Below are 24,904 nucleotides of genomic sequence, written 5' to 3'. Positions count from 1 at the left end.
TTGTCAATCTCTAATAAAAGTTTCTACGTATACTTTTCCTTATGTGGTGTCATCACCTACCATAGGATTAGTATATAATCTTTTCATTATTTATTTCCTTTCTTCATTTATTTCCTTTCTCCTTTTCTTTCTTCCTTATTTCTTTTCTTCAATTGCAATGTGAAAGTAAAGAAAGCAAAAACTAAAACTAACTTCATTACATAACTCGCACAAGATTACAAGGATAGATCATTAAGCAAACTCTCACAAGAAGAAAGGATCGAACTAAACTTTATTTCATCTGAAAGCAAAATATTGAACCAAGGTGAATAAAAGCAAAAAGATAGTGGGATGACGATAACGGGGCACCTCCCCCAAGCTTGGCGGAAGCCAAGGGGAGTGCCCATACCTGATAATCAATTCTCCTTTTGGTGGTGAAGGAGATGATGGTGGTGATGAAGGAGAGATCTTGTCCCTGGAGGACCTTGAAGATGCCATGGTAGATGGAATCTGCCAGAAAACAAGGAAAAAGAGAACAGAGGATTTCTCCGCAATACAGTGATCAACAGGTTCAGGAAGTATATATAGATTTTCTTTATTTTCTATCTTGCAGGACAAGTATATGGTAAAAAACGGAGTACAGGAGGTGTCCGAGGTGGGCACAACCCACCTGGGCATGCTAGGCAAGCATGGCGGGTATGCTTCCTGGGAGTTTCTTTATTTCCAAAATATTAAAATATTCCAAAACTGATAAAAAAATATTTTTGCAGATTTTTTGGAGTCCGTTTACTTACCGTATCACGTACCTCCTTATTTTCATGATTTTGGAGTGTTCCGAAAGGACTCTTTTATGTGTTCTTCATGTGTCAAAGTTTGGATAATATTAGTTTCAACATTAATAAGCATACCCGAGATATAATGCTTTATTCGTTGCCCATTGACAACCTTCGGGTTAGTGCCTTCAAAATTATTTATTTTGATGGCTCGAGACCGGTAAACCTCCTTGATGATATAGGGGCCTTCCCATTTCGAGAGGAGCTTTCCTGCCAAAAATCTAAAACGAGAGTTGTACACAAGAACATATTCTCTAACTTTAAACTCACGCTTTTGGATTCTTTTGTCATGCCATCTTTTAACTTTTTCTTTGAATAACTTTGCATTTTCATAAGCTTGGGTTCTCCATTCATCTAATGAGCTTATATCAAATGACGTCTTTTCACCAGCAAGTTTGAAATCATAGTTGAGTTCTTTGACTGCCCAATGAGCTTTATGTTCTAACTCAAGAGGTAAATGACAAGCTTTTCCATAAATCATTTTATAAGGAGACATACCCATAGGATTTTTATAAGCTGTTCTATAGGCCCAAAGTGCATCATCTAATTTCTTAGACAATTCTTCCTGGACCTATTGACAGTCTTTTGCAAAATTAATTTTATTTCTCTATTTCTAAGTTCAACTTGACCACTAGACTGAGGATGATAGGGTGATGCAATTCTATGGTTAACATCATACTTGGCAAGCATTTTACGGAAAGCACCATGAATAAAGTGTGAACCACCATTAGTCATTAAATATCTAGGGACTTCAAACCTTGGGAAAATAACTTCCTTAAGCATTTTAATAGAGGTGTTGTGATCAGCACTACTAGTTAGAATAGCTTCTACCCATTTAGTAAGATAATCAACATCAACCAAAATATGTGTATACCCGTTAGAGGAAGGAAAAGGTCCCATGTAATCAAATCCCCAAAAATTAAAAGGTTCAACATCAAGTGAATAATTCATAGGCATTTCTTGACGCTTACCGACATTACCTATTCTTTGACATTCATCACAAGATGAGACAAACTTACGGGCATCCTTGAAGAGAGTAGGCCAATAAAATCCAGATTGCAATACATTGTGAGCAGTTCTATCTCCAGCATGATGCCCTCCATAAGCCTCGGAGTGACATTTCCGTAGGATTTGTCCTTGTTCATGCTCAGGTACACAACGTCTAATAATGCCATCTACTCCTTCTTTATAAAGATGTGGGTCATCCCAAAAGTAATGTCTTCAGTCATAAAAGATTTTTCTCTTTTGCTGGTATGTAAAGCTAGGTGGTAAATATTTAGCAACAATGTAATTAGCAAAGTCAGCATACCAAGGAGTACTATTAGCAACATTTATTGGAGCTAACTGCTCATCAGGAAAACTATCATCAATAGGAAGTGGGTGTTGGGGAACGCAGTATTTCAAAAAAATTCCTACAATCATGCAAGATCTATCTAGGGATGCATAGCAATGAGAGGGGAGAGTGTGTCTACGTACCCTCGTAGACCGAAAGCAGAAGCGTTAAGTAACGTGGTTGATGTAGTCAAACGTCTTCGCGATCCAACCGATCAAGTACAAAATGCATGACACCTCCGCGATCTGCACACGTTCAGCTCGGTGATGTCCCTCGAACTCTAGATCTAGCTGAGGCCGAGGGAGAGTTTCGTCAGCACGACGGTGTGTTGACGGTGATGATGAAGTTACCGACACAGGGCTTCGCCTAAGCACTACGACAATATGACCGACGTGGAAATCTGTGGAGGGGGGCACTACACACGGCTAACAGATCAACTTGTGTGTCTATGGGGTGCCCCCCTCCCCGTATATAAAGGGGTGGAGGAGGGGGGCGGCCGGCCTCTCTATGGCGCCCCCAAGGAGGGGAATCCTACTCCTACTAGGAGTAGGTTCCCCCCTTTCCCAGTCCAACTAGGAGGGGGAAGGAAGGGAAGAGGGAGAGAAAGGAAAGGGGCGCCGACCCCCCTCCTAATTAGGATTGGGCTTGGGGGGGGGGCGCCCCACCTCTTGGCCACCTCCTCCTCTCTTCCACTAAAGCCCATGTAGGCCCATTAAGCCCTCGGTGGGTTCCGGTAACCCCGCGATACTCCGGTATATGCCCGAACTCATCCGAAACCATTCCAGTGTCCAAACATAACCTTCCAATATATCGATCTTCATGTATCGACCATTTCGTGACTCGTCATCATGTCTGTGATCACATCCAGGACTCCTGACTAACTTCGGCACATCAAAACACATAAACTCATAATACCGATCATCATTGAACGTTAAGCATGCGGACCGTACGGGTTCGAGAACTATGTAGACATGACCGAGACTCATCTCCGGTCAATAACCAATAGCGGAACCTGGATGCTCATATTGGTTCCTACATATTCTACGAAGATCTTTATCGGTCAAACCGCATAACAACATACGTTGTTCCCTTTGTCACCGGTATGTTACTTGCCCGAGATTCGATCGTCGGTATTATCATACCTAGTTCAATCTCGTTACCGGCAAGTCTCTTTACTCGTTCCGTAATGCAACATCCCGCAACTAACTCATTAGTCACATTGCTTGCAAGGCTTATAGTGATGTGCATTACCGAGAGGGCCCAGAGATACCTCTCCGACAATCAGAGTGACAAATCCTAATCTCGATCTATGCCAACTCAACAAACACCATCGGCGACACCTATAGAGCATCTTTATAATCACGCAGTTACATTGTGACATTTGATAGCACACTAAGTGTTCCTCCGGTATTCGGGAGTTGCATAATCTCATAGTCATAGGAGCATGTATAAGTTATGAAGAAAGCAATAGCAATAAACTAAATGATCATAGTGCTAAGCTAACGGATGGATCAAATCAATCACATCATTCTCTAATGATGTGATCCCGTTCATCAAATGACAACTCATGTCTATGTCTAGGAAACTTAACCATGTTTGATTAGCGAGCTAGTCAAGTAGAGGCATACTAGTGACACTCTGTTTGTCTATGTATTCACACATGTACTAAGTTTCCGGTTAATACAATTCTAGCATGAATAATAAACATTTATCATGATACAGGGGAATATAAATAACAACTTTATTATTGCCTCTAGGGCATATTTCCTTCACTCTCCCACTTGCACTAGAGTCAATAATCTAGATTACATTGTAATGATTCTAACACCCGTGGAGTCTTGGTGCTGATCATGTTTTGCTCATGAGAGAGGCTTAGTCAACAGGTCTGCAACAATCAGATCCGTATGTATCTTGCAAATCTCTATGTCTCCCTCATGGACTTGATCGCAGATGGAATTGAAGCGTCTCTTGATGTGCTTGGTTCTCTTGTGAAATCTGGATTCCTTTGCCAAGGCAATTGCACCAGTATTGTCACAAAAGATTTTCATTGGACCCGATGCACTAGGTATGACACCTAGATTGGATATGAACTCCTTCATCCAGACTACTTCATTTGCTGCTTCGGAAGCAGCTATGTATTCCGCTTCACACGTAGATCCCGCGACGACACTTTGCTTAGAACTGCACCAACTGACAGCTCCACCATTCAATAAAAATACGTATCCGGTTTGTGACTTAGAGTCATCTGGATCAGTGTCAAAGCTTGCATCGACGTAACCGTTTACGACGAGCTCTTTGTCACCTCATAAACGAGAAACATATCCTTAGTCCTTTTCAGGTATTTCAGGATATTCTTGGCCGTTGTCCAGTGATACACTCCTGGATTACTATGGTACCTCCCTGGTAAACTAATAGCAAGGGTCACATCAGGTCTGGTACACAACATTGCATACATGATAGAACCTATGGCCGAAGCATAGGGAATGACTTTCATTTTCTCTCTATCTTCTGCAGTGGTCGGGTATTGAGTCTGACTCAACTTCACACCTTGTAACACAGGCAAGAACCCTTTCTTTGCTTTATCCATTTTGAACTTCTTCAAAACTTTATCAAGGTATGTGCTTTGTGAAAGTCCAATTAAGCGTCTTGATCTATCTCTATAGATCTTGATGCCCAATATATAAGCAGCTTCACCGAGGTCTTTCATTGAAAAATTCTTATTCAAGTATCCTTTTGTGCTATTCAGAAATTTAGTATCATTTCCGATCAACAATATGTCATCCACATATAATACCAGAAATGCTACAGAGCTCCCACTCACTTTCTTGTAAATACAGGCTTCTCCAAAACTCTGTATAAAACCATATGCTTTGATCACACTATCAAATCGTATATTCCAACTCCGAGATGCTTGCACCAGTCCATAAATGGATCGCTGGAACTTACACACTTTGTTAGCACCTTTTAGATTGACAAAACCTTCTGTTTGCATCATATGCAACTCTTCTTTAAGATATCCATTAAGGAATGCAGTTTTGACATCCATTTGCCAAATTTCATAATCATAAAATGCGGCAATTGCTAACATGATTCAGACGGACTTAAGAATATCTACGGGTGAGAAGGTCTCATCGTAGTCAACTCCTTGAACTTGTCGAAAACCTTTCGCAACAAGTCGAGCTTTGTAGATAGTAACATTAACGTCAGCGTCAGTCTTCTTCTTGAAGATCCATTTACTTTATATGGTTTGCCGATTATCGGGCAAGTCAACCAAAGTCCACACTTTGTTCTCATACATGGATCCCATCTCAGATTTCATGGCCTCAAGCCATTTTGCTTAATCTGGGCTCATCATCGCTTCCTCATAGTTCGTGGGTTCGTCATGGTCAAGTAACATGACCTCTAGAACAGGATTACCGTACCACTCTGGTGCGGATCTTACTCTGGTTGACCTACGAGGTTCGGTAGTAACTTGATCAGAAGTTTCATGATCATCATCATTAGCCTCCTCACTAATTGGTGTAGGAATCACTGGAACTGATTTCTGTGATGGACTACTTTCCAATAAGGGAGCAGGTACAATTACCTCATCAAGTTCTACTTTCCTCCCACTCACTTCTTTCGAGAGAAACTCCTTCTCTAGAAAGGATCCATTCTTAGCAACGAATATCCTGCCTTCGGATCTATGATAGAAGGTGTACCCAACAGTATCCTTTGGGTATCCTATGAAGACACATTTCTCCGATTTGGGTTTGAGCTTATCAGGTTGAAGCTTTTTCACATAAGCATCGCAGCCCCAAACTTTAAGAAATGACAACTTTAGTTTCTTGCCAAACCACAGTTCATAAGGTGTCGTCTCAACGGATTTCGATGGTGCCCTATTTAACGTGAATGCAGCCGTCTCTAAAGCATAACCCCAAAACGATAGCAGTAAATCAGTAAGAGACATCATAGATCGCACCATATCTAATAAAGTGCATTTACGATGTTCGGACACACCATTACGCTGTGGTGTTCCAGGTGGCATGAGTTGCGAAACTATTCCGCATTGTTTCAAATGAAGACCAAACTCATAACTCAAATATTCACCTCCATGATCAGATGGAAACTTAATTTTCTTGTTACCATGATTTTCCACTTCACTCTGAAATTCTTTCAACTTTTCAAATGTTTCAGGCTTATGTTTCATCAAGTAGATATACCCATATCTGCTCAAATCATCTATGAAGGTCAGAAAATAACGATACCCGCCACGAGCATCAACACTCATCGGACCGCATACAACAGTATGTATTATTTCCAATAAATCTGTTCCTCGTTCCATTGTTCCGAAGAGTTTTAGTCATCTTGCCCATGAGGCATGGTTCGCAAGCATCAAGTGATTCATAATCAAGTGATTCCAAAAGCCCATCAGCATGGAGTTTCTTCATGCACTTTACACCAATATGACCTAAACGGTGGTGCCATAAATAAGTTGCACTATCATTATTAAACTTATATCTTTTGGCTTCAATACTATGAATATGTGTGTCACTACTATCAAGATTTAGTAAAAATAGACCACTCATCAAGGGTGCATGACCATAAAAAATATTACTCATATAAATAGAACAACCATTATTCTATGATTTAAATGAATAACCGTCTCGCATCAAACAAGACCCAGATATAATGTTCATGATTAACGCCGGCACCAAATAACAATTATTCAGGTCTAAAACTAATCCCGAAGGTAGATGTAGAGGTAGCGTGCCGACAACGATCACATCGACTTTGGAACCATTTCCCACGCGCATCATCACCTCGTCCTTAGCTAATCTTCGCTTAATCCATAGCCCCTGTTTCAAGTTGCAAATATTAGCAACAGAACCAGTATCAAATACCCAGGCGCTACTGTGAGCATTAGTAAGGTACACATCAATAACATGTATATCAAATATACCTTTCACTTTGCCATCCTTCTTATCTTCCAAATACTTGGGGCAGTTCCGCTTCCACTGACCAGTCCCTTTGCAGTAGAAGCACTCGGTCTCAGGCTTAGGTCCAGACTTGGGTTTCTTCACTTGAGCAGCAACTTTCTTGCCGTTCTTCTTGAAGTTCCCCTTCTTCCCTTTGCCCTTCTTCTTGAAACTGGTGGTCTTGTTGACCATCAACACTTGATGCTTCCTCTTGATTTCTACCTCCACGGCCTTTAGCATCGCGAAGAGCTCGGGAATTGTCTTATCCATCCCTTCCATATTATAGTTCATCACGAAGCTTTTGTAGCTTGGTGGTAGTGATTGAAGAACTTTGTCAATGACACTATCAACCGGAAGATAAACTCCCAGCTGAGTCAAGTGATTGTGGTACCCAGACATTCTGAGTATGTGTTCACTGACAGAACTATTCTCCTCCATTTTGCAGCTATAGAACTTATTGGAGACTTCATATCTCTCAATCCAGGCATTTGCTTGAAATGTTAACTTCAACTCTTGGAACATCTCATATGCTCCATGACGTTCAAAACATCGTTGAAGTCCCGGTTCTAAGCCATAAAGCATGGCACACTGAACTATCGAGTAGTCATTAGCTTTGCTCTGCCAGGTGTTCATAACATCTAGAGTTGCTCCTGCTGCGGGTTTGGCACCTAGCGGTGCTTCCAGGACGTAATTCTTCTATGCAGCAATGAGGATAATCCTCAAGTTACGGACCCAGTCCGTGTAGTTGCTACCATCATCTTTCAACTTAGCTTTCTCTAGGAACGCATTAAAATTCAACGGAACAACAACACATGCCATTTATCTACAACAACATAGACATGCAAAATACTATCAGGACTAAGTTCATGATAAATTTAAGTTCAATTAATCATATTACTTAAGAACTCCCACTTAGATAGACATCTCTCTAGTCATCTAAATGATCACATGATCCATATCAACTAAACCATGTCCGATCATCACGTGAGATGGAGTAGTTTTCAATTGCCAACATCACTACGTTGATCATATCTACTATATGATTCATGCTCGACCTTTCGGTATCAGTGTTCCGAGGCCATATCTAGATATGCTAGGCTCGTCAAGTTTAACCCGAGTATTCTACTTGTGCAAAACTGGCTTGCACCCGTTGTATGTGAACGTAGAGCTTATCACACCCGATCATCACGTGGTGTCTCGGCACGACGAACTGTAGCAACGGTGCATACTCAGGGAGAACACTTATACCTTGAAATTTAGTGACAGATCATCTTATAATGCTACCGTCGTACTAAGCAGAATAAGATGCATAAAGGATAAACATCACATGCAATCAATATAAGTTATATGATATGGCCATCATCATCTTGTGCCTTTTATCTCTATATCCAAAGCACTTTCATGATCACCATCGTCACCGGCTTGACACCTTGATCTCCATCGTAGCATCGTTGTCGTCTTGCCAACTATTGCTTCTACGACTATCGCTACCGCTTAGTGATAAAGTAAAGCAATTACATGGCGATTGCATTTCATACAATAAAGCGACAACCATATGGCTCCTGCCAGTTGCCGATAACTGTGTTACAAAACATGATCATCCCATACAACAATTTATATAATCACGTCTTGACCATATCACATCAGAACATGCCTTGCAAAAACAAGTTAGACGTCCTCTACTTTGTTGTTGCAAGTTTTACGTGGCTGCTACGGGCTTAGCAAGAACCGTTCTTACCTACGCATCAAAAACCACAACGCGGTATAGTGATTGCTTTTTGATCTTCAGAAAGAACCTTGTTCATTGAATTCGATTCAACTAAAGTTGGAGAAACTGACACCCGCCAGCCACCTCTGTGCAAAGCACGTCGGTAGAACCAGTCTCATGAATGCGGTCATGTAATGTCTGTCCGGGCCGCTTCATCCAACAATACCGTCGAATCAAGAAACAAATAGTGACGGGAAGCAATATGTATATACCCATGCCCACAACTTCATTGTGTTCTACTCGTGCATATAACATCTACGCATAGACCTGGCTCTGATACCACTATTGGGGAACGCGGTATTTCAAAAAAATCCTATGATCACACAAGATCTATCTAGGGATGCATAGCAACGAGAGGGGAGAGTGTGTCTATGTACCCTCGTAGACCGAAAGCGGAAGCATTAAGTACCGAACACACGGCACCTCCGCGATCTGCACACGTTCAGCTCGGTGATGTCCCTCGAACTCTACATCTAGCTGAGGCTGGGGGAGAGTTTCGTCAGCATGACGATGTGTTGACGCTGATGATGAAGTTACCGACGCAGGGCTTCGCCTAAGCAATACGACAATATGACCGAGGTGGAAATCTGTGGAGGGGGGCACCGCACACGGCTAAGAGATCAACTTGTGTGTCTATGGGGTGCCCCCTCCCCGTTATATAAAGGGGTGGAGGAGGGGGCCGGCCGGCCTCTCTATGGCACGCCCCAACGGGGGAATCCTACTCCTACTAGGTGTAGGTTCCCCCCTTTCCTAGTCAACTAGGAGGGGGAAGGAAGAGAAGAGGGAGTGAAAGGAAAGGGGGGCCGCCTCCTCCTCTCTTCCACTAAAGCCCATGTAGGCCCATTAAGCCCCTGGGAGGTTCCGGTAACCCTCGGTACTCCGGTATATGCCCGAACTAATCCGAAACCATCCTGGTGTCCAAACATAACCTTCCAATATATCAATCTTCATGTCTCGACCATTTCAAGACTCCTCGTCATGTATGTGATCACATCAGGGACTCCGAACTACCTTCGCTACATCAAAACACATAAACTCATAATACCGATCGTCATCGAACGTTAAGCGTGGAGACCCTATGGGTTCGAAAACTATGTAGACATGACCGAGACTCACCTCCGGTCAATAACCAATAGCAAAACCTGGATGCTCATATTGGTTCCTACATATTCTACGAAGATATTTATCGGTCAAACCGCATAACAACATATGTTGTTCCCTTTGTCATCGGTATGTTACTTGCCCGAGATTCGATCGTCGGTATCATCATACCTAGTTCAATATCGTTACCGGCAAGTCTCTTTACTCGTTCCGTAATGCAACATCCCGCTACTAACTCATTAGTCACATTGCTTGCAAGTCTTATAGTGATGTGCATTACCTAGAGGGCCCAGAGATACCTCTTCGATAATCGGAGTGAAAAATCCTAATGTCGATCTATGCCAACTCAACAAACACCATCGGAGACACCTGTATAGCATCTTTATAATCACCCAGTTACGTTGTGACATTTGATAGCACACTAAGTGTTCCTCCGGTATTCGGGAGTTGCATAATCTCATAGTCATAGGAATATGTATAAGTTATGAATAAAGCAATAGCAAATAAACTAAACGATCATAGTGCTAAGCCAACAAATGGGTCAAGTCAATAACATCATTCCCTAATGATGTTATCCCATTCATCAAATGACAACTCATGTCTATGGCTAGGAAACTTAACCATCTTTGATTAATGAGCTAGTCAAGTAGAGGCATACTAGTGACACTCTGTTTGTCTATGTATTCACACATGTACTAAGTTTCCGGTTAATACACTTCTAGCATGAATAATAAACATTTATCATGATACAAGGAAATATAAATAACAACTTTATTATTGCCTCTAGGGCATATTTCGTTCAGTGGGTCATCAAGCACATTTTCAATTCTAGACAAATTATCAGCTATGGGGTTCTCAGCTCCTTTCTATCAATGATATGTAAATCAAATTCTTGTAACAAGAGAACCCAATGAATAAGTCTAGGTTTAGCATCTTTCTTTTCCATAAGATATTTAATAGCAGCATGGTCTATGTGAACAGTTACTTTGGAATCAACAATATAAGGTCTAAATTTATCACAAGCAAACACTACTACTAAGAATTCTTTTCAGTAGTAGCATAATTTCTTTGAGCACTGTCTAGAGTTTTACTAGCATAATGAATAACATTAAGTTTCTTATCAACTCTTTGTCCTAGAACAGCACCAACAGCATAATCACTAGCATCACACATAATTTCAAAAGGCAAGTTCCAATCAAGTGGTTGAACAATAGGTGTAGATATTAAGGCTTTCTTGAGTGTTTCAAAGGCTTCTAAACAATCATCATCAAAAACAGAAGGAACATCCTTTTGCAAAAGACTAGTGAGAGGCCTAGAAATTTTAGAGAAGTCTTTAATGAACCTCCTATAGAAACCAGCATGACCTAGGAAACTACGAATACCTTTGATGTCTTTATGACATGGCATTTTCTCAATTGCATCAACCTTAGCTTGGTCCACTTCAATACCTCTTTCAGAAATTTTATGACCCAATACAATGCCTTCGTTAACCATAAAGTGGCACTTCTCCCAATTCAAGACAAGATTCATTTGTTCACATCTCTACAAAAGTCGCTCAAGATTGCTTAAACAATCATTAAAATACTTCCATAAATAGAAAAGTCGTCCATAAAAACCTCAACAATCTTTTCAAAAAAGTCAGAGAATATAGCAGTCATACATCTTTGAAAGGTAGCAGGTGCATTACATAAACCAAAAGGCATATGTCTATAAGCATAGGTTCCAAATGGGCAAGTAAAAGTGGTCTTTTCTTGATCAGGTTGAGAAACATGTATTTGAGAAAAGCCAAAATATCCATCTATAAAGCGAAAGTGTGTGTGCTTAGATAATATTTCAAGCATTTGATCAATAAAAGGCAAAGGGTAATGATCTTTTCTTGTAGCTTTATTTAATTTTCTAAAATCAGTCAACATTCTATAGCTTGTAAAAATTCTTTGTGGAATGAGTTCATTCTTATCAGTAGGAACAACAGTAATACCTCCTTTCTTAGGAACACAATGAACAGGACTTACCCATCTACTATCAACTATAGGATAAATTATAACTGCTTCCAGAAGTTTTAATATTTCTGTTCTTACCACCTCTTTCATCTTCGGATTTAACCAACGTTGGTGATCAACAACTGGTTTGGCATCAGGTTCCATATTAATTTGTGCTGACATAGAGTGGGACTAATGCCCTTTAAATCATCAAGTGTATATCAATAGCAGCTCGGTGCTTCCTTAGAACTTTCAATAATCTTTCTTCTTCATGTTCTAAAAGGTTAGCACTAATAATAACATGATATATCTTCTTTTCATCAAGACAAGCATATTTCAAAGTGTCTGGTGATACGACTCCAATGTATCTATAATTTTTTATTGTTCCATGATATTATATTATACCCTTATATTATCTGTTTTGGATGTTTAATGGGCTTTGTTATGCACTTTTATATTATTTTTGGGACTAACCTACTAACCAAAGGCCCAATGCAAATTGCTGTTTTTTTTGCCTATTTCAGTGTTTCACAGAAAAGGAATATCAAATGAAATCCAAATGGAATGAAACCTTCGGGAGAGTTATTTTTGGAACAAACGTGATCCAGGATACTTGGAGTGGACGTCAAGAAAGAAGCGAGGAGGCCACGAGGCAGGAGGGCACGCTAGGGGGGTAGGTGCGCCCCCACCCTCATGGGCCCCTTGCAGCTCCATCGACGTACTTCTTCCTCCTATATATACTCATATACCCCGAAAAAATCTAGGAGCACCACGAAACCCTATTTCCACCGCCGCAACCTTCTGTTACTACAAGAAATATGCTATCTTGTGACCTCCACTATTGGTCACTGAAAGGTCGTAGTTTTTCATTTGCGACCTTTTTGTGACCAAAAACAGAAGGTCAAAAGCTCGTGGTCGTAAACTGAAACTAACGACAGAGAAGGTCATAGACGTTTTTGACCAAAATATGCCTATTGTTTTGTTTTGGTCACTAGCAGCCTCCCCAGGCCACGTAGGCATCCGACGTGGCAATCTGATGTGGCACAAGAATCAGCCCGGTCCAATTCAATTTTCTACATGGGCCTAGCCCAACAATTCAGCCTATTTGTGTTTTTTTGTCTGTCAATTTTTGGTTGGGTTCATGGGCCAAGCCCAATATTGCAGCCTTTTTATTGTTGGGCTGTGGCCTTTTTGTCTAAACGAATTTAGTTTTTCTTTTTTTCCCCAAAAGAAGGGTCCACTAGTCAGATGGGTCCTAGTTGTCACGTTCTAGTAACATCATCAGTTGGCTGTAGCCTTTTCAGGCAGAGTACACAGGAATACAATTTTTCCCATATATATTGTTGAGAAATTTTCATAATTTTGCTGTCAAAGCAGCATGTACACAGGAATACAATTTTGCTATCAAAGCAACATTTCAAACGTACATCTTCATGACATCGTACATAAAAACCAGCAATAAAAGATTACAATATGCCATTTGGCTCAGATCTTGCATGCGCAGCATCTCACATTCATGTACAGGAGAGGAGGAGGGGCTTGAGTTGTCCTGAAGGATACGCATTCCTGAAGGACACAAAAAGTAGAGGTATTATTTTGGACAATAAACTCCAAGACAACATTGTAGGCTATTAACGTAAAATAAGTTATTATCAGGTTATGCCTCCTTAGTTTAGTGATCATTTTCTCATACAATTTTATTTCAACTTAATAGTATCCAGAATCAAGCAAGGAACTAAACATCTGCAGCAAAAAGGTGAGAAACTGCATCAATCAACAAGATAATGGTTGTATGATTTGTTCTTCAGGAACTTGGACAGCCAATTGACCAAAAAAGTTCATGGAGCTCCACAATAAAAAGCCCATGACAGTTAGTTACTATTTGCTTCAATATAAATGAATGCCATAAACATTGTACTGACATCCTTTGCTAACACTACTAGGCTGCTAGCTGTGTGTGTTCATCCATGTATCCATGGACCTAACTAATGTTATTTGTATCTCTAGACTAGAATCAAATGATCATTAGTGTTATTATTAACTTGATGGTGGCATCTTCTAGTAGGGTACAGATTTCACACAAGACATGAAAAATAGATGAGGCAAGCAGCATCAAACAGCACAGTCACAATCGAATTATGCATAAAAACTGAACCAATACAATGCTGCTATGTTGTGGCCATAACAATTGCAACTAATGCCCACTTCATATCAGATCTGCAAGGGGTAGAAGGAGGGGTGGAGCTCACCATGTCAGGGGGTGGAGGAGAGGAGGAGGGCATCCTGTAGCCGCAACTTTTCCTCATGAGAGCAACCTGCACAAAACAGAACCTTCAACATGTTTAGATCAGGAAGAGAAAAAAGACAGAACAAAAACAGAACCTATTCCCTCATTCTTCCCCTATTCTTCCTATTTCTATTTCCCTCCTCGATGTCATTGAACCAACCAACCTAGCATAACCTTGGATGATCTGCTAGCTAGACAGGGGTGGATAATCAAGCTTGAACAATGCATGGCATGCTTGTTGGTATTGTCAGATATCTATGCTTGTCTACCAAAGAAATTGCAGTCAAAGCCCGCAATACAGGCAGGCCTTTTTTAACTGATACAACCCCCACGACAGAGGGGCGCTTCACTATGTGCCATAGAGAACAGACTTGTGCTCAACGCACAGCCAGCTGAGTTCAGACTTGGCAACACACAGTCATCATCATATAACTAACACAGACACAAAAAGGAAATTTACAACAGAGCAGTCATCTCCACGTCGCGCCAAAGTGGGACACGAAGAACCGGAAGTCCGGGTGGTCTACCTGTATGTAGCGGAGCCAGTTGTCCGCCTCCTGCATCAGCGACGTGACACTCTCCTGCTCTGGGGCACCGTTGGACGCCCATAGGGAGTTGCGGAGCTTGTAGGATGCCAGCCCAAAGGCGGGCAGGGAAAGCCTGCCCGTTGCGGTGGTGAAGTGGCCGATTCCCTCGAAGCCGGGGCATGCTGGTGTGGTGGGATGGCTATCTGCAAGTTGAAACGAGAAGGTTTAGTTAGCGTCATATGAAGCAATGGAGGAGGATTGCAATGTACAGGTCATGTCTATAATAATGGTGTTGTGTAAGCAGAAGGCAAAATAATAAATTCCCCATTTCGTATGGCGCTAGAAACAGGGTGCGGGTGCTGGTGTTTTTACCCTTGGAAGGTGTTGCCAAGCAATGGAATGTCAAGAAGCACATGTCCAAGCCCTTCAGCGTCGGTCCTGTTGGGATTCTATTGCAACCCAGCTCCGCCTTCTCCTACTCCCGCGATGTCAGCCTGTCGCCGACCAGCCACACCTGCAACCCATTTCACATCTGACTCGCTGCGTCCACATTCAAAAACAGGAGTAATTTTACTGCTGTTTAGTTCATGTACCTTGCTGCTGTAGCTGCAGGACAGGGCAAGGCGGCCCCGGAGCTCCGGGCTGATCTGCTGTCCAAGCACCTCGTGCAGATCTCCGTCCACCACCCGAACCTCAAGAAAACACATATAATTTGGAGTCATTGCCTGAACAGTCCCAGTAACTCATCCTCAAGAAAACAATTATAAAAGACTAATCTTAACCCACTGGTAGCAGTCGAACACTAGCAACTAGTGAGCACTCAAGAAACAGCACAATGAAATACTGGGGATGAGCCTGAAGCCGTACCATTGGAAAACAGAGGCAAGATCATGGAAGACACACTGAAAGACGTAGATCGGTGAGTAACACTAGCCCTGAACCTGCCCTGCCTGGAGGTACAGGGGACGGACTAGCCGGTGAACACGACGGCCTGCAGCGAGCTGAGCTCCTCGTTGGCCCGTCGGCGAACAGGAACGCGAACGCTCTGTTCCTGCACGTACAGTTTCAGAACAATCCGTCAGTTCACCTGAAAACTGTTTGGGGTCAGCAAAGGGCGTCAGACAGGAGGTCACCTAAAGTCGGGATTCTTGCAAGCGAAGATGGAGAGGAACTGGTTGATGGAGATGCCGAGTTGCAGATCCCACCAGGGGACGAGGAACTCGAGCTTGTTGTGCTTCTTCCTGGACGCCTGCAGCTGCATGATCTGCAGGTTGCTCGGGACCGTCCTCCCTCCCCCTGCAGATCGACGAAAACCCAGCATCCATCCACCGTTCGTCAGAGTTCAGAACCATGTGGTGGATTCATGAAACAGCAAGGAACATGTAGTAAAATCCTTCTTACTAGCGCAGGGGAACCAGTGGTGGACGTCCCAGGCGAGGGGCGAGGCGGCGTCGGCGTGGAGGTAGAGCACGTTCCCGTAGGCGTCGACGCGGAAGAAGGTGCCCCGATGCAGAAGCGGTTGCGGATCTGGGCCCCAACGCCGCGGACCCTCTCTGCCAACGGCACCCCGCCGCCGGCCGCCATGGAGGGGTTAGCCATCGAGCAGGAAGGGGTACGTCTCGGCTCGGCGTGTAGGAGGCCGGGATTGGGGAAGGTCTACGGTGGTGGCTGGGTTGGAAGCAGTTGCGGATCGATCCAGAGAGGAGGAGGAGGAGTCGTGGGTTGGGGGTGATCGATCCAGAGAGGAGGAGTCGTGGGTTGGGGTGATCGATCCAGAGAGGAGGAGGAGTCGTGGAGACGTGAGTTGGAGGGGATCTCGCCGGACAGAGGGCGCCGGAGGTGGCGGCGGCCAGGGAGGAGTGCAGCGCTAGGGTTCGAGAGAGAGAGGAGGGCACGAGGGGTTGGGTGGGGTTCGCGAGAGAGGAGTGCGCATTGTGGGTTGGGTGCATGGGTGAGACACGCGGGCCGTTGGATCCAGGAGCATCCGACGGTTATTAGGCACGATCCGCGTGAGATGCTCCTGGACCAATCAGAACACAGTATATAAGTACGATATTTTAACCATCTAAATTGGTCGTAATCGATTAAAAGTGAAGTTTTAAATCATATTGGCTATTTTATGACCTGGAAAATAAAAATAAAATGGAATACCTTCTCACGTGTCATCCAATTTGACCTTAGTTTTCACGAATAATGACAAATCGAAATAAGAAAAATGTCTTTTAAAAGAGTTAGGAGAAATGAGTTTTTTTGAAACATTTTCCATTTTTTGAGTGCCCAAAATGATTTTTTTGTGAAGGGCCTATCATGTATTTGTTGCAAAATTGGACCGAATATATTTTCTAAAATACTAGGCCATATTTAATGCACAATTGAAAAAATGGTTGGGTGTGAAAACTTTTGATCCACCTCTGGTGAAAAAGACAAATTCTTGCCGATTCAGTAGGAAGCAGGTCAAATTTGAACTGCAGCTACCTTATTGTTTGCTCTTTATTTTTTCCAAAAATCATTTCTAGGTACATAAGTATCTATTTAATCAGAGAAACACCAAAAAAATCCAAGATTCAACCACTAGCTAGGAACGGTCATTCCCGCCGTTTTGACCCATTTTGAAACGCGCATAAAAAATTCAAAAAAAAATCAAAAAATTGAGAAACCTTCGCATTGTGTCATTATATGTGGCCAAGTTCCCAGGAAAAATAATAAACTTGTAATACAGCGATTATTTTAAAAAAAGTGTTCTCAAAAACGAGCTATCATGCGTGAAGATTCATGGCTTTCAAGCCAAATGATCAATATTATGGCCACATTCATGGCATAGTTTATTCAAATGATCTTATATTGTGCACAAGGGTGCATCTTGGAATTCCAAACAATGTTGCCTAAGGGAGTATTCATTTTCTTTGCACGGAAAATTCATTTTCCATTTTCCGAGTGCCCGAAAGGAGGTTTTTTTTGTGAAGAACCTCCCAAATAATTGTTGCAAAATTGGATCAAATCATTTTTATAAAATACTAGGCCATATTTAATGCACCATTAACCAAATGGTTGGGTGTAAAAAGTTTTGATCCACCTCTCGTGAAAAAGACAAAATTCTGCCGATTTAGCTGGAAGCGGGTCAAATTTGAACTGTAGCTGCCTTGTAGTTTGCTCTTTATTTTTTTCCAAAAATCATTTTTAGTTACATAAGTATCTATTTAATCAGAGAAACACCAAAAAAATTCCAAGATTCAACCACTAGCTAGGAACGGTCATTCCCGCCGTTTTGACCGCATTTTGAAACGGGCATAAAAAAATCAAAAAATTGGAAAACCTTCGCATTGTGTCATTATATATGACCAAGTTACCAGGAAAAATAATAAACTTGTAATACGGCAATTCTTTTAAAAGAGTGTTATCAAAAATGAGCTATCATGCATGAAGATTCATGGCTTTCAAGCCAAATGATCAATCCTATGGTCACATTCATGGCATAGTTTGTTCAAATGATCTCATATTGTGCACAAGGGTGCATATTGGAATGACAAACAATGTTGCCTAAGGAAGTTTTCATTTTCTTTGGACGAAACAACCATTTTCCATTTTTCGAGTGCCTAGAAGGAGGGTTTTTTGTGAAGGACCTCCCAAATAATTGTTGCAAAATTGGACTAAATCATTTTTATAAAATACTAGGCCATATTTAATGCACAATTAACCAAATGGTTGGATGTAAAAAGTTTTGATCCACCTCTCGTGAAAAAGACAAAATTACGCCGATTTAGTAAGTAGTGGGTCAAATTTGAACTGTAGCTGCCTTGTAGTTTGTTCTTTATTTTTTCTAAAAATCATTTTTAGGTACATAAGTATCTATTTAATCAGAGAAACACCAAAAAAATTCCAAGATTCAACCACTAGCTACGAACGGTCATTCCCGCTGTTTTGACCGCATTTTGAAATGGGCATAAAAAATTCAAAAAAATCAAAAAATTGGAAAACCTTCGCATTGTGTCATTATATATGACCAAGTTACCAGGAAAAATAATAAACTTGTAATACGGCAATTCTTTTAAAAAAAGTGTTATCAGAAATGAGCTATCATGCGTGAGGATGCATGGCTTTCAAGCCAAATGATCAATCCTATGGTCACATTCATGGCATAGTTTGTTCAAATGATCTCATATTGTGCACAAGGGTGCATATTGGAATGGAAAACAATGTTGCCTAAGGAAGTTTTCATTTTCTTTGGACGAAAAAACCATTTTCCATTTTTCGAGTGCCCAAAAGGAGGTTTTTTTGTGAAGGACCTCCCAAATAATTGTTGCAAAATTGGACCAAATCAATTTTCTAAAATACTAGGACATATTTAATACACAATTTACAAATTGGTTGGGTGTAAATTTTCTTGATCCACCTCTCGTGAAAAAGACAAATTTCCGCCGATTCAGTTGAAAGCGGGTCAAATTTGAACTGCAGCTGCCTCGTAGTTTACTATTTATTTTTTCCAAAAATCATTTATAATTACATAATTACCTATTTAATCATAAATACATGGTTTGATGGCGATACGTCGAGGTTTGGGCGGTGGCCGAGGCCCCCAACTCTAGAGCGTGTAAACTCGCATGCCCGCCGCATGGTCACCGCGTGACCGTGGTGTTGCCATGTGTTCTGGGCAGCCTAGGCATGTCTAGCGGCTTGGGCACTCCCCAGGTAGGTTCTAGGAATAAAATTACAACATAAGATTCTCACGAGGAGACCGATCGATGCTCAAACATGAATTAGCAGCCAAGTGTTTGATTAGTGGTACGGGAAATGTACATGGCTAATGGGCGTGAGTTTTGGCTGAGGATGATCAGTTACTAAGAAGACCGTCTTCACAAATTTTCAGCTCAAAAGGAGGAGCCTAGGTGGTACTTGCTTTGCAAACTACCACACTGGACATAACTACGAATGTTGAAGCTCGGCTCAAAATAATGAATGGATTGAGCTGGCATTTGGTGGAGGATGGTTATTTGGGCATAGGAAAGCACTGTAGAAAATGGATACTATTTGGACATGCCAAAGTGGTACTTCCTTCACAAACTGTTGTTTTGAACAGAATAGGAAAATGAATATTTTTGAATTATTTTTGAACTAGGCAAGGAAGGTTTTTACATATTTGACGATGATATGACCCAAAGAATTTATGAGATTTTTTTGGGAATTTTGGGAATGACAAAAATATAGGTTGCTTCACAACCTAGGGCAAAAACTGCCACATGGACATGACACATAGGCAAAACTGATGAGGTGGCGCCTAGTCATAGCAACCCACCACAATTTACAAGGCTATGACCATCTATATTGGTCGTTAATAACTAGAAATAAGGCAGCAGACTAGCGTTGTTTGCTTTATGACCATTTCATGTAAGGAAATTACGACCTTTCTGACCAAAATGGTCGCAATGGTTTAGGGTTTGGAGCCCCTCGAACAGCTTTTGACCAATTGGTCTGAAATGCTCACAGATCTATGACCATTTCTTCTAGGGTCACTGACAGAAGGTCACTACATGACATATTTCTTGTAGTGTGTACCCGTGAGATCCCATCTTGGGGCCTTTTCCGGCGCTCCGCTGGAGGGGGAATCGATCACGGAGGGCTTCTACATCAACTCCATGGCCTCTCCGATGATGTGTGAGTAGTTTACCACAGACCTTCGGGTCCATAGTAATTAGCTATATGGCTTCTTCTCTCTCTTTGGATCTCAATACAAAGTTCTCCTCGATTCTCTTGGAGATCTATTCGATGTAACTCTTTTTGCGGTGTGTTTGTCGAGATCCGATGAATTGTGATTTTATGATCAAGATTATCTATGAACAATATTTGATTATTCTCTGAAATCTTTTATGCATGATTTAATATCTTTGCAAGTCTATTCGAATTATCAGTTTGGTTTGGCCTACTAGATTGATCTTTCTTGCAATGGGAGAAGTGCTTAGCTTTGGGTTCAATCTTGCGGTGTCCTTTCCCAGTGATAGCAAGGGCAGCAAGGCACGTATTGTATTGTTGCCATCGAGGATAAAAGATGGGGTTTATGTCATATTGCTTGAGTTTATCCCTCTACATCATGTCATCTTGCCTAATGCGTTACTCTGTTCTTATGAACTTAATACTCTAGATGCATGCTAGATAGCGGTCGATGTGTGGAGTAATAGTAGTAGATGCAGAATCGTTTCGGTCTACTTGTCGCGGACGTGATTCCTATATACATGATCATGCCTAGATATTCTCATAATTATTCGCTTTTCTATCAATTGCTCGGCAGTAATTTTTTCACCCACCGTAGATTATGCTATCTTGAGAGAAGCCACTAGTGAAACCTATGGCCCCTGGGTCTATCTTCCATCATATTATTTCCCATCTACTTGCTATTTCCTTACTTGTTTACTTTGTAATCTTTATTTTCCAATCTATATAATAAAAATACCAAAAATATTTATCTTATTATCTCTATCATATCTCACTTTCGTAAGTGACCGTGAAGGGATTGACAACCCCTTTATCGCGTTGGTTGCGAGGTTCTTGTTTGTTTGTGCAGGTACTGGAGACTTGTGTGTTACCTCCTACTGGATTGATACCTTGGTTCTCAAAACTGAGGGAAATACTTACACTATTTTGCTGCATCACCCTTTCCTCTTCAAGGGGAAAACCAACTCAAGCTCAAGAGTAGCAGGAAGGATTTCTGGGGCCGTTGCCGGGGAGGTTTTCACCAAGTCAAGTCAAGCTTTGATCTCCCGCCAACATGTGGATTTCTTGTGCCCATACCAAGTACCCATCACAAACTCTTGTCCCTCGCATTACATTATTTGCCATTTTCCTCTCGTTTTCCTCTCCCCCACTTCACCCTTGCCGTTTTATTCACCCTTCTTCTGTTCGTCTTTTCATTTGTTTTGATGTCTTACATGGCTCGTTTGGTTGGAATAGTTGTTTATTTATTGCTAAACAGAGAACCTAAGATCTATGGATCCTCATCCGCTTGCTAATCTTTTTAAGAGATCCATTTATGATGAACCAATTGCTAGTGAGTTTTGTGCACTAGATTATCTTTATGAAGTTTTGCTTGAAATTCGTGAATCTGAAAATTGTGATGAAGTACTTTATGGAGTGATTCACGATGGATCTTTGAATAAAAAGCATGATTGCAATGATGATAGTATAAATTCTATTAATGTCAATTGTTCTTATAATATGCAAAACCCTAAGCTTGGGGATGTTAGTTTTGCTATGTCTACTACTTGTTGCAATGATCATGATTGGGGTGATTCTTCTTTTGATCTTGAAAATTTATTTAAGCCCCATGATGAAAATGAGATTGACTATAATGTTTGCAATAATATTGAAAGTGGTTTTGGAAGACTGTCAACTTTATATCCCACATATTTGGAGAATGTTCAATCTTATGAAGTTTTTGATAAAAGTGGGTTTGGAGAGGTCATGACTTTAGTTAATGTTAATCCCACTATTTTAGAGGAGTGCCAACGTTGCATACATGTGGATCGTGTTAAGAATATGTTTTGTGATAGCTATGTTTTTTTAATTTTCTTATGATCCTACATGTAATTATTATGAGACAGGAAAATATGGTTGTAGAAATTTTCATGTTACCAAATTACCTCTCGTTATGTTGAGATTGCTATTGTTTCTTTCCACTTCCTTGCATATGCTAGTTTTTGTTCGCCTTGATAATTTGTTTGATTATAAAATACCTATGCATGGGCAGTATGTTAGACTTAACTGTGTTTGTCACATGTTTTATGATGCTCTCTTTGCGCTTCAATTCTTCTATTTCATATGAGCACCATTAAAATTATCAATGCCTAGCTAAAAGGCTTTAAAGAAAAGCGCTTGCTGGGAGACAACCCAATATTTTTCCTTATTGTTAGTCAATAAAAAAATCATCTAGATTATGTTATGATTGTGTTTTTGTGTTTTAATTAGTGTTTGTGCCAAGTAGAACCTTTGGGAAGACTTGGGGGAAGTCTTTGCGATCTTGCTATAAAAAATAGAAACTTTAGCACTCACGAGATTTGCTGCCATTTTTTACTGGAGAGTGCGATTAGGTTGATTATTTTTTCAGTTGATTAATAGACAAAGTCCTCACGTTAACCAATTTATTTCAGAATTTTTGGAGTTACAGAAGTATTAGGAACCTACAGATTACTATAGACTGTTCTGTTTTTGACAGATTCTGTTTTTCGCGTGTTGTTTGCTTATTTTAATGAATCTATGGCTAGTATCAGGGGGTATGAACCATAGCAAAGTTAGAATACAGTAGGTTTAACACCAATATAAATAAAGAATGAGTTCATTACAGTACCTTGAAGTGGTGGTTTGTTTTCTTATACTAACGGAGCTCATGAGATTTTCTGTTGAGTTTTGTGTTGTGAAGTTTTCAAGTTTTGGGTAAAGATTTGATGGATTATGGAATAAGGAGTGGCAAGAGCCTAATCTTGGGGATTCCCAAGGCACCCCAAGGTAAAATTATAGGACAACCAAAAGCCTAAGCTTGGGGATGCCTCGGAAGGCATCCCCTCTTTCGTCTTCGTCCATCGGTAACTTTACTTGATGCTATATTTTTGTTCACCACATGATATGTGTTTTCCTCTTGAGTCTTTTCTTTTTAGTTTACCACAATCATACTTTCTGTACACACCTTTTGGGAGAGACACACATGAATCGTAATTTATTAGAATACTCTATGTGCTTCACTTATATCTTTTGAGCTAGATAGTTTTGCTCTAGTGCTTCACTTATATCTTTAAGAGCACGGTGGTGGTTTTATTTTATAGAAATTATTGATCTCTCATGCTTAACTTATATTATTTTGAGAGTCTTATAGAATAGCATGGTAATTTTCTTTGGCTATAAAATTTGTCATAATATGATAGGCATCCAAGATGGGTATAATAGAAACTTTCATAAAAAGTGCATTGAATACTATGAGAAGTTTGATACTTGATGATTGTTTTGAGATATGAAGATGGTGATATTAGAGTCATGCTAGTTGAGTAGTTGTGAATTTGAGAGATACTTGTGTTAAAGTATGTGATTCCCGTAGCATGCACGTATGGTGAACCATTATGTGATGAAGTCGGAGCATGGTTTATTTATTGATTGTCTTCCTTATGAGTGGCGGTCGGGGACGAGCGATGATCTTTTCCTACCAATCTATCCCCCTAGGAGCATTCACGTAGTACTTTGTCTAGATAACTAATAGATTTTTGCAATACGTATGTGAGTTCTTTATGAATAATGTTGAGTCCATGGATTATACGCACTCTCACCGTTCCACCATTGCTAGCCTCTCTAGTACCGCGCAACCTTCGCCGGTATCATAAACCCACCATATACCTTCCTCAAAACAGCCACCATACCTACCTATTATGGCATTTCCATAGCCATTCCGAGATATATTGCCATGCAACTTTCCACCGTTCCATTTATTATGACACGCTCCATCATTGTCATAGTGCTTTGCATGATCATGTAGTTGACATCGTATTTGTGGCAAAGCCACCATTCTTAATTCTTTCATACATGTCACTCATGAGTCATTGCACATTCCGGTACACCGCCAGAGGCATTCACATAGAGTCATATTTTATTCTAAGAATCGAGTTGTAAGTAAATAAAAGTGTGATGCTCATCATTATTAGAGCATTGTCCCATGTGAGGGAAGGATGATGGAGACTATGATTCCCCCACAAGTCGGGATGAGACTCCGGAAAAAAAAGAAAAAAAAGAGGCCATAAAAAAATAAAAAGGCCCAAATAAAAAAATGATGAGAGAAAAAGAGAGAAGGGACAATGTTACTATCCTTTTACCACACTTGTGCTTCAAAGGTAGCACCAAGATCTTCAAGATAGAGAGTCTCCTATGTTGTCACTTTCATATACTAGTGGGGATTTTACATTATAGAACTTGGCTTGTATATTCCAATGATGGGCTTCCTCAAAATGCCCTAGGTCTTCGTGAGCAAGCAAGTTGGATGCACACCTACTTAGTTTCTTTTGTTGAGCTTTCATACACTTATAGCTCTAGTGCATCAGTTGCATGGCAATCCCTACTCACTCACATTGATATCTATTGATGGGCATCTCCATAGCCCGTTGATACGCCTAGTT

The 24,904-nt window shown here is 40.9% G+C and overlaps 1 protein-coding gene across 2 annotated transcripts; it reads right to left on the bottom strand.

The window, feature by feature from the left end:
* Positions 1 to 13,287: 13,287 nt before the first annotated feature.
* LOC125554213 (uncharacterized) lies at positions 13,288 to 16,681 on the bottom strand. 2 transcript variants are annotated; one of them, XR_015601609.1, is made up of 8 exons: positions 16,167 to 16,681; positions 15,899 to 16,061; positions 15,633 to 15,816; positions 15,359 to 15,457; positions 15,138 to 15,279; positions 14,766 to 14,968; positions 14,201 to 14,266; positions 13,288 to 13,517 (listed from the first exon to the last, which is right to left on the bottom strand). XR_015601609.1 is itself a non-coding variant. In XM_048717797.2 (7 exons), exons 4-7 carry the CDS (start codon positions 15,178 to 15,180, stop codon positions 13,437 to 13,439), a joined length of 393 nt encoding a protein of 130 aa, XP_048573754.2. In that variant the 5' UTR covers positions 15,181 to 15,279; positions 15,359 to 15,816; positions 15,899 to 16,061; positions 16,167 to 16,678; the 3' UTR covers positions 13,288 to 13,436. The 2 variants fall into 2 exon arrangements, 1 of the variants encoding a protein (XP_048573754.2); XM_048717797.2 differs by having other exon boundaries at positions 15,359 to 15,816; positions 16,167 to 16,678.
* Between the last annotated feature and the right edge of the window lie 8,223 nt (positions 16,682 to 24,904).

Source organism: Triticum urartu, chromosome 4A (assembly GCF_056163025.1).
Source record: "Triticum urartu cultivar PI428250 chromosome 4A, HENAU_Tu73, whole genome shotgun sequence".
NCBI classification, from domain to species: Eukaryota; Viridiplantae; Streptophyta; class Magnoliopsida; order Poales; family Poaceae; genus Triticum; species Triticum urartu.
The sequence above is the reverse complement of the archived record's forward strand: the minus strand, read 5'-3'. Positions and strand labels throughout refer to the sequence as shown.

Bases quoted from the DNA above. Each gene is read 5' to 3' on its own strand.
- LOC125554213 (XM_048717797.2), bottom strand. From the start codon at position 15,180: ATGTGCTTCTTGACATTCCATTGCTTGGCAACACCTTCCAAGG. The intron at 14,267-14,765 runs GTAGACCACCCG...TGTTTTGTGCAG, and splicing joins ACTGGCTCCGCTACATACAG to GTTGCTCTCATGAGGAAAAG. The intron at 13,518-14,200 runs GTGAGCTCCACC...TGTGTCCTTCAG, and splicing joins CTCCTCCACCCCCTGACATG to GAATGCGTATCCTTCAGGAC.